This window comes from Aythya marila (genome assembly GCF_965140915.1).
Source record: "Aythya marila genome assembly, chromosome: 1".
Classification (NCBI taxonomy): Eukaryota; Metazoa; Chordata; class Aves; order Anseriformes; family Anatidae; genus Aythya; species Aythya marila.
This window is the reverse complement of record NC_139042.1, coordinates 26,629,246-26,641,836: the sequence shown is the minus strand read 5'-3', so window position 1 is coordinate 26,641,836 and position 12,591 is coordinate 26,629,246. Positions and strand designations below refer to the sequence as shown.

General features: G+C 36.9%; 1 protein-coding gene across 1 annotated transcript in view; it reads right to left on the bottom strand.

Annotated features, from left to right (window-relative positions):
* Positions 1-12,591, bottom strand: part of FREM2 (FRAS1 related extracellular matrix 2) — a 126,252-nt gene that overhangs the window by 19,084 nt on the left and 94,577 nt on the right. Inside the window, exons 12-16 of the mRNA XM_082768624.1 lie at positions 11,129-11,259; positions 10,019-10,177; positions 8,913-9,216; positions 6,634-6,765; positions 5,690-6,021 (exon numbers count right to left, since the gene is read on the bottom strand). Of these exons, the coding sequence (XP_082624750.1) occupies positions 5,690-6,021; positions 6,634-6,765; positions 8,913-9,216; positions 10,019-10,177; positions 11,129-11,259 (1,058 nt within the window). The remainder of the gene's footprint in view (positions 1-5,689; positions 6,022-6,633; positions 6,766-8,912; positions 9,217-10,018; positions 10,178-11,128; positions 11,260-12,591) is intronic.

Genomic DNA, 12,591 nt, shown 5'->3' with positions numbered 1-12,591 from the left:
GCACTGTTTAAGTTTAAGAAAAGCTTAACTGCTGTGAAGAGACAGAACAGGTGCACTGTATATCTATGCATTCAATGCACAGAAGATTTTAGAAATTGCATTGACAAACTTTTATTTATTAATATTAGTTTTATCCAAATGTGTGTAACTTATAACCTTGTGATACTAGGAGAGAAATAGTGATTACAGCCACACCTGACCTAGATTGGGAAAATTGTGTCTCATATTCTGTGGCAATGCCAGGTCTGCAGAACCTGAGAAGACAGAAGACAAAAAGTGTTCCAAGCATGGAACAGACTCTTACAATTACTATCTGAAAAAAAAAAAAAAAAAAAAAAAAAAAAAAAAAAAGTAGATTGAAAGTCATTCAAATGGATTATCTCAAAATTTGTTTGTGTGAGAGAAGAACATGATTTATACTGGATATCAATATAAGAAGTAGACATGCATACATGATCTTTACAAGATAAATTATCACAAACCACAAAATCTATTTTTGAACATTGACAATTCCCATTCAAGACTTAGAAAATATGAATGGTGTTTCTATAGGTGTTCTTCTTTTGTTCCTCTTTCTGATGCAAGCTGTCAAACTTCATTAAGTAAAAAACAAAAACATAATTAGTTTGAGCATCTGTTATGTAACAAGAATATTCAAAACAAAAACACAGTCAGGTTTGGGGGCATGGACTCTGTCTTACATTTATACATATATTTATTTATCTGGCTTACACTTCTAGAGCACAGAACTTGGCTGAGGAAAATGATTTTATAGCTTTGGGATGTGATTAGTAGCAGTAGGAGACTGTGTGTGTGTATGTGTGTGCACATGCTCTGTTAGTACTCATAAGATCAGAATTAGAAACTAGAAATAACACAGTTTCACATTTTATATTTAATGTTCTAATGAAACAAACTTTTAATGAGAACCATGTTTTTCCTTCAAATTACTCTAAGCCTGATTTTCTCTTGCATTTACTTGCTGTCTGCAAATCTGAGTCACACAAGCTTAACAATGTTATCAGCTAGCTGTTTACACAATAACAATATAGCAAAGCTAAGATTTGGCCCCAAGATGGAAGATAGCCAGGTAGGTCACAGGTGAAATGCAAAGCAGGTTTGTTTAAAGAAGTCTGAATGGAGAGGAGAATGCAATCCAGCATCGAAATGCCAGCTCCTTGAAATGTTTAACCTCTGGCTTTGTTACACAGCTGGTGTGTTAACTTTGTAACAGAGTTTTTTCTTCATAGCACTTACTGAATGCATGTGTTTGCAGCTGGGGAAGAAAAACAGATTGAATGTTATTGAGCTTCCATGTCAAGGGAATACAAACTACAGGGTTTTCTAACACTTGATCTTGGTGGCTTGTCTGAGCATAAAAATCTGAAAATACACACTTCTGTCCATCTGCATTTTACAGCATCTAGTTGAGAATTTCAGAAAACCTGGCCTTTCCTCTTAAAATACTATTTTGTTAAAACTGGAAATAGACTGTTTCCGTGCAATAAAATACTCTGTCTGCAAGCTGCCTCATATAAGTTGAGGCAATATATTAGTAATTTTAAAATCTGTTTTCAGACGGGATTTCCAAACACCTCAGTACCATCATAGCATGTGTACCATAAATATGAACTGAACATACTGGAAGAGAAACATTTTCAGTTTTGTCCAGAAATAACTGCTTTTGTCAGAGAGCAAAACAGACTATTCAGCTGTACTCAATTACAGTAGCTTCAAGGTATTAATCTGTATGTTCAAATACTTTAGTGCATGTTTTTTATCTTTGTGTTTTGACTTGCTTAATTAGTTGTTAATAAAATCTGAATTGTAATTTCCACCAGGGAAAGCAACATCCACATGTAAATACTTGGCCAGAAACACAAAGAAGTCTTTCAATGCCAAACTGTCTGGTTATAGCAAATAGTTGCAAAGGCAGGAAATTAGATCAAATGATACTTCACACTCTATTGAATAAGACTAGGCCTACCCTTCAACATGTACTTCATTAAAAAATATTAAACAATAGTCACTTGCTTGGTTTTTACTATTTCGTTTTTTAATTTCCTTTCAAGGATATCTGGCATTATTCTAGCACCTGTGCCCTGAGAATCAAACAACTGTAGTGCTTGTCTCTTACAATGTTCCCATGAAATAAGGTCCAATCTCTATTAATTACCTGAAGATACAGGCAGATAACACTCATATAGGTGAGCTCTACCTATTTACAGCCCCAACGTACCCAAATATAGACCTTGAATTTCAAGTTGTGACTGCAGGTTGTCCAAAAGAAAGCTGTTGCTAAAGTTAAGCGACCTTAACTTTAACCAGAACAGAGCTATTACCCAAATGTATTAGTTCAATTTAAAGAGGCTTTATTTCTAAATATAAGTACCTTAAGCTGCACATCTAAATCCATATATAGATATATAGATGCTTAATTTTTCAGAAGTGGTAAATATGGGCAGAAACCAGGAACAAAGCAGCAAGCTGTATTCTGAAAGAAGTGCTGCATCTAACTCACACAAGGTTTGCTCATGCACAGAATAATTGCAAAAGAGAGTGGGTCACAAGCAAAAGGCCTCAAAGACAAAAAAAAAAAAAAAAAAAAAAAAAAAAAAAAAAAAAAAAAAGGAGGAAAGAAAAGAAACTGAAACCTTCCCTGTATGTATTATGACAGTTCATGAGTTCATGGGAACTGGCTAAGACAGCTGCACTCTGTGGCAAACACCAGGAGCACTGCCAGAAGAACTACGCCAGCTGCAGGTCTCCCACCTCACTTTTTGTTGACAAAAGCTCATCTTCTTCCCCTACTATTGGAGGAATTCCCATAAAGTGAAGGTCCACATCACACAAGATATTGCCAGTTGCTTTTGTGAATTATCTTTGTCTGAACCACGAGTGCTATCTTTGACCATATAGACACAGGAGAGCTAGAACTGCAAAGCAGAATTTTGAATTTAAAGATGTAGCCAAATATCTGGTAAACTCAAGCTAGTAAATTTGTAGTGGCAGCAGGATGTGGTAGGAGAATTTAATATTTCTTTATCTGTTCTGTCTGTATAATGGAAATTAAGCTTCCTTTGTGTGCTAAGAAAACATGGTGAAAACCATAGCTGCCAGCTTCCCTCTCACGGAGGAGGATTATTAATTGTTCACTGAAGGAGAAAAAACCAACAATGGTAACAACCACGGAGATAGGGCACTGACTGCCTCCCCTCTCAGCTGGAGGGGGTCATGTGAAGATAAAGACCAAACTTGGAGAAGAATTAAATGGAGGTGGGGGAAACAGGGAGGGCAGTGAAGCGCATACTGGCTGTGGGGCAATGCTTCACTGCTAGAAGTAATTCAGCTTGATATTTCACTTACCACTCTAACCTTTTAAGCCACACCCTATGGAGCACTACAGGCTGACTTCAGCTGCAGTTTCATGGCTCTATAGCTCATGTTCATCCCTCTCTGCCTTGAAATGAGGGATCTTACATAAAGTACATAATGTATCCAGAGCTTAAAGCAAGTACATCTCTCTTCCTAAGATATATTATCATTTATGTATATCCTCCACAACCAAACATAGAGGTTCTTCATATTTACCAAAATACAGGGATGCTTCTTATTTCCTCCTCTGCTTATACCCATATGAACATACATAGGTTTTATTTAGACACACATTTGTCTAAATCAAGTGCTCAGCCTTTTCTCTATAGGACACAGAGTATTAGAAAAATTTAAATCAGGTCTTCCCTTTCACTGTGGGAGAAGTGGCTTGTGTAGGTGGCAGGATTGACTGACAGCTGTGTGGCAGCTCTGTGAGCCTGTGTGCTTATGATTGTGTTGTGTGGGAAATAAGAATATATGGCTGTATATTGTAGGTCTTCACGGGCATAAAGAGATAGTGAAAGGAATGATGAGTTGAAGCAATGAAATCATTCTAAGAACAGTGAAGAGTGCTGTCATTTTTATCTTGTGGGAATGTGAAAGGTTTACATCCCACACTCGCATGCCTTCCCCTCCCCTCTGACAGGTTCATGGTTATAGTGGAATGCACCTGTAGGAGGATCTGCTTGTAGCAGAGGGGCAATCCCAAGCAGATGCACCAACAGGGAACTCGCAGCATCAAGGCAGATACCTTGAACTGGTCTCTGTAACAGACAAGGAACCAGGAGAGACAACAGAGCACTGAGATGCCATAACCATCAGGGTCTTCATATCTAAGAAAAGGCGAGAAGCTCCATTTTCTTCTGGTATTATATTTTATTGAGTACATAACATCTAGTTAAAAGGAGCAGGATTTTAGGATGTTAATCAAGGGCTAGAGAGAATCGGGTGTAATTTCTTGTCCTGCATATTGACTGTATGATCACTGACAGAGTAAGGTGGACTTTAAGAATGTAAATATTAAAAAAAAAGGGAGAAAATTCAGCTTGTCTGATTAGATATTTACATGTCCATTAGCACCTATGCTTTTAGTAGTAAAAAAAAGTTTTGCTACACATGCCTGTAGGTTTCTTTGGGCAACTGCACACTTTTCTCATCTGTAAGCACTACTCATGCTGTTTGGGATTGTCATAGTAAGAATTTGTGCTTGTAAGTCTACTCAGATTCCTAGTCAAATTGCACACCTGCTAAAAAAAACAGAGCAGTTATGGAGGTTTCACACAGTGGCTTCATCCTTTTCACAGTGGCTCAACAAGTGATGCTAGCGAGCCCAGTAAGTGATCTGGCTGTACCACACAACTATTGTGTTTAGAATGAAACAAGGTACTGCGTTTCCAGCCCTTCTACCAGCCTAATTCCCCAAAGGAACATTTCCATGTCATAAAGAATTGATCTTCATAGCTTCAGCTTTTGTACTCCAGAGCTTGAGTGGGATCAGACAGGCTTGTGCAGTAATTGCGTAAGGAAGACCTAGGGATTATCCTTTGCTGTCACTGTGCCAGAAAAAAAAATGCCACACCCTTTTATTTCCACATTACTATGGATATCTAGAAATCATTTGCCAAAGAACACCTGAAGATCTCTCCAATTCTCTTGTTTATAACCCTCAAACTACTTTCACAGCTCTGTTATTCAGCCACATTGACAGCTTCTCTGCTTAGTGACCACAAAATTTTCTGCTGGGTAATGCAAAACCACTGTGCTGTCTGCACTGGTGGGTCTTGTTACAGTGAGCAAGAGATTGGCAGTGCCAAGCAGCTGATAGGACACTGCAGTCAATTGTTATCAGCAGGATGACTCTTCACAATTTTTGTAAACTCTATTTTAAGGTACACAATGACTGATACTAAATACTCCAGCACTATCAATGTGCTAAAAGCAATCCTCAAGAAGGTTCTCATTCTAAGAAAAGACTGAAGTGGCTCACTGTACAATAAAAGTGGGATAGGTTGGTCCTAAAATATTTCAAAACTACATTGTGTGAAAATCATTGCAAATTTAATTCAATCTAAGTCTTTCTCTCAATTGTACAAGGATTTCATTTATAACACACTTACAGTGTTTAATGGACACTGATAGCTTTAAGAAATAAGCTGGTCTTAGGTGAAGACTTTATCTTGTTAAGAAAAAGAAGTAAGAACTCTTATTTTTAAACTACATACAAATAATTAAATCAATATAATCTTATAGATACTTTCCAAGGGAAGTCTTCCATTTTAAGAATACAGTACAAAATCAAGTTATAGGTTGGTACCTGTCCATCTGTCCCAATGGTGCCTCCACAATCTGTGAGGAGCTCGGACATGTCATAGTAGCTAACAAACTCCCATAAACAGGCTTCTAGATTCAAATTTCGGTAGAAGCGTAAGGTATTGAAGCCTCTAATTGTTGGGCTGTACTGGTAGGGAATGGTATCTCCAATCACATCTGGATTTTTGGTAGCGTCAGTCAGGAAACCATGGTGGGTCTTCACTTCTGTGTAATCCAACAAGTTGGAGCACTTATGGTTTCCAACCCTAGTTCCATCAGGGCTAAGTGTCAGCTCAAAATTGGAGAGCTCTCTTGTAGAAATAACAGGCAGCATGCCTAAAAAACATTAATTTATAGAACTATCACTATATTTCAGTGGTCAGAGTTCATTAATCTAGCCCCAAACTCTCAAATGCCAAAGATCTTACAAAATACTTCTGTATTCGGAACTCACGGTAATAAACGTAATTCAGAATTCAAAGAGAGATGATATACTGTGTGTGAGAATATTATACCTTTGTATATGAAATACCAAATAGAATATTTTTAAATCTCCAATATATTTCTCATTCAGATTTTTGAGTGAATTTTACAGAAGCATGTAGTAATTAAATGGCTTCATATGTTTTTTTAATATATATATATTTTTTTTTGGTATAAGTATGGGCTTCAAAGGAATTTTACTAAATGTAAGTCTAGCCCAATTTATGTAAACTATGAAATTAATATGAAAACCCTTAATCTTCACATCAAAGACTATGAATCAATGCAGTATCTTATACATCTTGTTGCAAACTATACTTGTACATTCATGACACTTTTCTCTGTTCCATGTGTTAAAAGATTATATCATGATTTTATGTATGAAAAATAATATGACTGATAGATTAGCTCAAATAACAGCACATTGTATGACTCCTCTCAACTCCACAGCTGATTTTGTCATACCATCAATATGTGGCATCGTGACTGTCAGTTTGATGAGATTGGCATAAGCTGGATCCTCTGGGCCAGTATAGCGCAATTTGGCAGAGAATGGTTCTGCTCCAACTACTCCTGACATACGAGGTTGACAGAGACCTAATGAAAAAAAAAGAGAAAGTAACTTTACTTTAAGTCTAGAGGAAATAATCCATACTTTGCCTTGCATTAATTTTAAACCATTTTTTTTCAAAACATACATGTTTCTAAAACAAGGAGAATTTTCTGGAATGACAAGTAAATGTTTTGGGCAGCATTTATCAGAGATTTGAATAGGAATTTATGTAAAAGAATTAAAACAGAAATCATTCATGATCAACTGGATCACATTTCCAGAACCCGGTGATGACTCTGGACCTGAAAATTTTCAGTTACACGTTGCAACTATACATGCAGAGTAAGTGTCAGGTACCATACAAAGGTGCTCAGAGGCATATGCATATTCCTTCCTTCCTTCCCAAAAACAAAGTTTTATGGATGATACCTGATCAGTATTCAACTGCTTTTGGCATATTCATGACTTCATAGGACTCTATAAGGACTCTATAAGCCTCCCTTTCCATAACTGACCAAAAAGTAGTTAGAATAATAGTGTCATAAACTAATTTTGGTTAGAAATATTCTCTAGAAATACTGTGTTCAGAATGGGGCCAACTTCAAAGCCAGATCAGGTTGCTCAGGGCCTAGTCCAGTAGGTTTTGAATTTCTCCAATGCTGTAGAATCTGTAACTTTTGTCATTCCAGGCTTAGTTTAACCTGTTCCAGGATTAGTCCTGGTTTATAGGACCAACAGATTAAGATTGCAAATGTATGATCAGAGATAAATGAAACTTCCAATCATGTTGTACACAATCCTCAGAATTGTTGACTTTCACATCATAAGTTAGCTAAGATACTAGAAGTAATATATGCATGACAGTTCACTGTTGAGTCCGTGCTAATTAGCTCTGCTAGTTTGTCGTGTGTAATCCAAGTCATGCATTATAAGGCTAATGTAGCCAGGCTGTTTTACATAACCAAACTAGCTCACCCAGCACAAGGCTGTCTGTCTTTAAAATCACTACACTGCATCTTGTAGACAATGCCCTTACTTAGACAGAGTCCTTTTTAGTGTGTAGGTTTCTTGATAATGCAAACAAAGGTGACTTTAACCTACAGCCAAAAAGTGAAATAAAGGAAGGAGGTAAATAGCAATTCCATTCATTAAGATCCCTAAAGCCCTAATTTAGGAGAAAACTAAATGTTTTAACTAAAATATTTAATTGCAAATGCCAGGGAAATTAAAATGATATTACAAATGAACAATCACATAATTTATTATCTACTGTAAGATCCTACAGGAAAGAGTGGACTTAACACAGCTACAAAGCCAGCAGAGATGACACAAATAATACAAAGGGCCTGCAGAGAGGTAATAATAATCAGTGTTTTGTAATTCACCTTGATTATGGACAATTAAGCATTCACCAGATTATACAGTAAAAAAAAAAAAAGTCTCTGAGATTTCTATGACAAAACAGCATATGCTATCAGACTGTACTCATATCCTTATCAGTTCCACACCTCTGCTTCACAATCTTATTCTGTACAAGTTTCATGGAAAGTGCTGGCTGGGCAAAGGAGGTAGATTACAGTACCTCTGCTGGCTGAGAGGACGCAGCATTAATTCAATATTTATTAGGTATCAGAGAATCAGATAGAGAGAGACAAAGACAGCATTAGAGAAAGAAGGTTGAATATTATGAATATATCAACCACAGGTCCTGTTATTTGACACCAGTTGTTTTAGTCCTTAGTCAAGGAATAAACTCATTCTCAGGTGTCCAGTGAGGCTTGAATGCCAAATGAAGCTTTTCTTCTGGCTAGGCATTCAAAGTAGTGCTCCCATGTGGATTCTCCAATGTCTAATAGGAAATGAGATGTACTGCAAGATTATTACAGTTGAATTCAAAAGACAACAAAACCCAGGTTTCATGAATTCCAATGCCTGGTAAATACTGTTCTTCAGAATATAAAAATTCATTAAGTGAATAAATATTTAAAGGTTACTAGCAAAGATGAAAACCATTTCCTTCTATGAACTTTTTTTGCCATGCTAAGATATCTTTTGCACTGCTTCTACGAACAACAAAAGAAAAGGTGAGGCTGTAGTGTTAAAACACCTATCATGAAATTTGATTTTGTTAGAATGGAATTTTGGATCCAAAAGTGTCCTAGGGATTTTGCAATAGGTGATGATATCTTACCTTCTGATGTGCTTATAGTTACAATAGGGCTCATAAGTTCAAGACCCTCATTTCCATCTGAATTCACAGCACGAGCAGCACACTGGACACGAGAGCCAGCTTGAAAGTAAATGGAGTCGAGTGTGATCATCTTGGATGAAGTGAAGAAGGTATCAAAGTCGACCTCCTTCATAGGACTAGTCACACCATCAGGACCAGTGGGTGCACTCACAAGCCACCGGTATTGTGTCAAGGTGTTATTGATGTTTTCACTGGCACATATTGAACCAGTCTTATCAAAGTCTTCATATTTAGGATTGCAAGCCTGCAGAACAGGGCAGATATGTAACAATTTATTTGCTTCATGGAAAAGGAATTTTAATTTATCAAGAGTCACAAAACTCAACAACGTGGAACTGATAACTTCACTAAAGCTCTTGAGTAATTAACTTATTTCGACAGTGATGCTTTTAGCACTGTTAAAGTAGATTAAAAAGCAGGTCTAACTATGCTTATTGAAATAAAATACTATTATTTTAAATTACAGTTTATGGGTGAAAAATTAACACAGTTATGAAAGCTCAAACTATACTTACATCTGCTGCTTTAACTTGAATGTCACCCTTTGATCTAATTCTGCAAATACAGATAGACCAAAAACTTCCTCAATGCATATGGATATTCATGACAGCATTTGATTGTAAAATTGTGATGAAAGAAGCTTGTAGTATTCCAGCAAACAGTATTCATTTTTCAGTTTGTGACATTTACTGAAAACAATGGCCCATTGGTTATCTCAAGTGATTTTAACCTTACAAATTAAGGTTTTAATTTAATTTATTTTATTTTAAGGTAAATAGGAAAGTAGGATGATACAATCGTAGACATTGTGCAAGTATGAAATTTGTTCTTAGTGAGAAACAAATGAAACATCTTTCTATGCTTTTTGTCCCCCTAAAAATTGATTTGCTATCCAGACAAATTATATTATCTTTTAGGACTGTCCTAGCTTAAACTCATGTGTGACTCACAACAAAGTGATTGATAATTACTGTCTAAAATTCAACTGATCCTTTAAACAAAATCCATATACTTATTTTGATCCATCTTTCCACAGAGATACTTACTGTAATACAGATGACAGGATAGCCAGCTACAGGACTTGTTTTGTCTTTGGCTCTAGAAGTATCATCATATATCAAAAGGGAGGCAACTTGAGGGACAGAGGGAAAGGTGACATCTGCCATGCTGTTCATTTCTTCAATATAAACAATGGCCTTCGCTGCCTGATAATGAAAAGGCAGAAAAAGTTATCTGTGAACTTTTAAGCAAATAAGAGAATTCAAGCTGGACCTTGAGAAGAAAAAAAGATCATTCCTAGCTTTTGAAACACTCTCAAGGTAAGTTCTAAAACCTTAGCTGGATGAGTTATTGCAGAAGGGTCAAGGCACTGCAAAGTATATTGCAGACTATAAAACCAAGAGCTAAAATGATTTATATATATATATAATTTTTTTCATTTTCCACAACACTGAGGGTAGCAGACCATTTAACCTCTTGTGTTGCAGCTTTCTTGAAGCACTTCAGTATTCTGATAGAACTCTGATGTACACTGTTGTTCTTCAACTGCCTGGTAAAAACATGGTGTTTGACATCAGCAAAGGTGTCTGTTGACAGTAATCTCTGCTGTCTGGCTGCCTGGAGTATAGATGATATAGATGATATAGATGAAGGGACTGAAGAGTTAGAAGAACACTTTTTGGAGAATCAGAGGGATATGCTGTTTATATTAAAAGCATGTATGATAGAATGCTAACTAACAAGAATGTGTGGCTACTTCATTTCACATAGCAACAACATAGCTTTGACAGCAGAAGCTATATTTCACCTGACTGCTCTTTTTACAGCATGGGGATATATTATTGCCAGCTAGTGTTTCCTAGAGGACATCAGGTTTCATTCAGGCTAATCTGAAGAAGAGAATCTATCTGGAAAGATGTCTTGAAGACTTCTGTTCCACATAGGCTCTTGTCTCTATATTCCCATGAACTGTATTGACATAGCAAAAAAATGTTTTGGGTAGGTGCTACAATGTCACCCAGAGTGATCCTCTTTGTCTTCTAAACTACAAGCCAAGATGGCATGCATAAATATTAAAATAATAATAAAGCTATAAGACAGAAAGCAAGGTCTTTTTACCGGATTTTGCTGTTGAGGACTTTGCATCAGTTTGTTACCTGTATTTCAGCAACCATGTTCTCATCAGGCTTCAGGTGAACAGTGAAGGCTTCTCTCATCTCCCTAACTCCATCATAGAGAACTTCAATTTCCACAAAGTGCTGTGTTTCACCCTCCTTAAACTCAATTTCTAAAAACATAATGAGACACCTAAAAATAAATCTGATGTTCATAACAATCTAATTTTAGATCCAGCCACGAGAGACAGCAGTTAATACCCACTTTTCAAATTAAAGATGTTTATGTTCTCTTAAACCCACAGATGTCCCCAGACCTATGTAGAAACCCTGCAGATCATAGATCTTTCTCAAAGGCTTTTGGGCAGAGACACAGATCCTTTTGTTCTGCAGTAGCACATTTCCCTTCAAATCTTTGGTCCCATGCACTGTTGGTGCACTGCACAGAGAGGGGACAATCAAAGGGCTGGAGCATCTCTCCTACAAAAAGGCTGAGGGAGTTGTTCAGCCTGGAGAAGAAAAGGTTCCAGGGAGACCTTCCAGTAACCAAGGTTTGCCTACAGGACAGTTGGGGAGGGACTCTTTGTCAGGGAGTGTGGTGATAGAACAAAGAGTAATGGCTTTAAACTAAAAAAGGGTAGACTTAGATTAGATATTAGGAAGAAATGCTTTACTCTGAGGATGGTGAGGCACTGGCACAGGTTGCCCAGAGAAATAGCAGATACTCCATCCTTGGAAGTGTTTAAGGCCAAGTTGGATGGCACTTTGAGCAACCTGGTCCAGTGGTAGGTGTCCCTGCCCATGTCAGGGGGTTGGAATTACATGATCTTTGAGGTCCCTTCCAATCCAAACCATTATATGACATTAAAAATTCCCATGGCTTTCAGAAGGAAAGAGCAAGACACTGAAATGATGGAGACAAAGTGACTAGAGTTATCAATATCCAGGCTGATAATTTTCTAATTGCTCATGATTTTTCTCTGCATATATCAGTAGTAGGAAATGCCTCTCCTGTGGAATTTGGAGATAGCTCAATGTTGTTGCTGGATGTTCAGAAATAAGTCTTATCCTTCAGCTGGGTTGGACAACAAAATAACTTATCCAAGACTGTGAAAACACTCCAGAATGAAAGATTGGTCTTAAAACACAGATTAGTATCATGTATTATAACAAACTTTAAAAGACAAAAAATCTGTAGTGCTACAAACTCTATTAATCATTCACCAAACCACATAGGTGGGCTACTAACAGAAAGAAGTTAATCAGCTAAGAAATTTCTCATTCTCTTTCACAGCTTTTCTCCTCATTCATCACTACTGAGGAGCAGTGGGCAGTGAATTGCAGAGGTATAGGAAGAAAGTTTAATTATTATGAAAGTTGAACAATAAACAGAAATAAATTAATTCCGAGATACAGCAATAAGCCATTAACTTATCGAGTTGCTTGAAACAACTCCACAGTCATATCCTATAATAGATGCTTCTGCAGAGTAATGGTAATACACT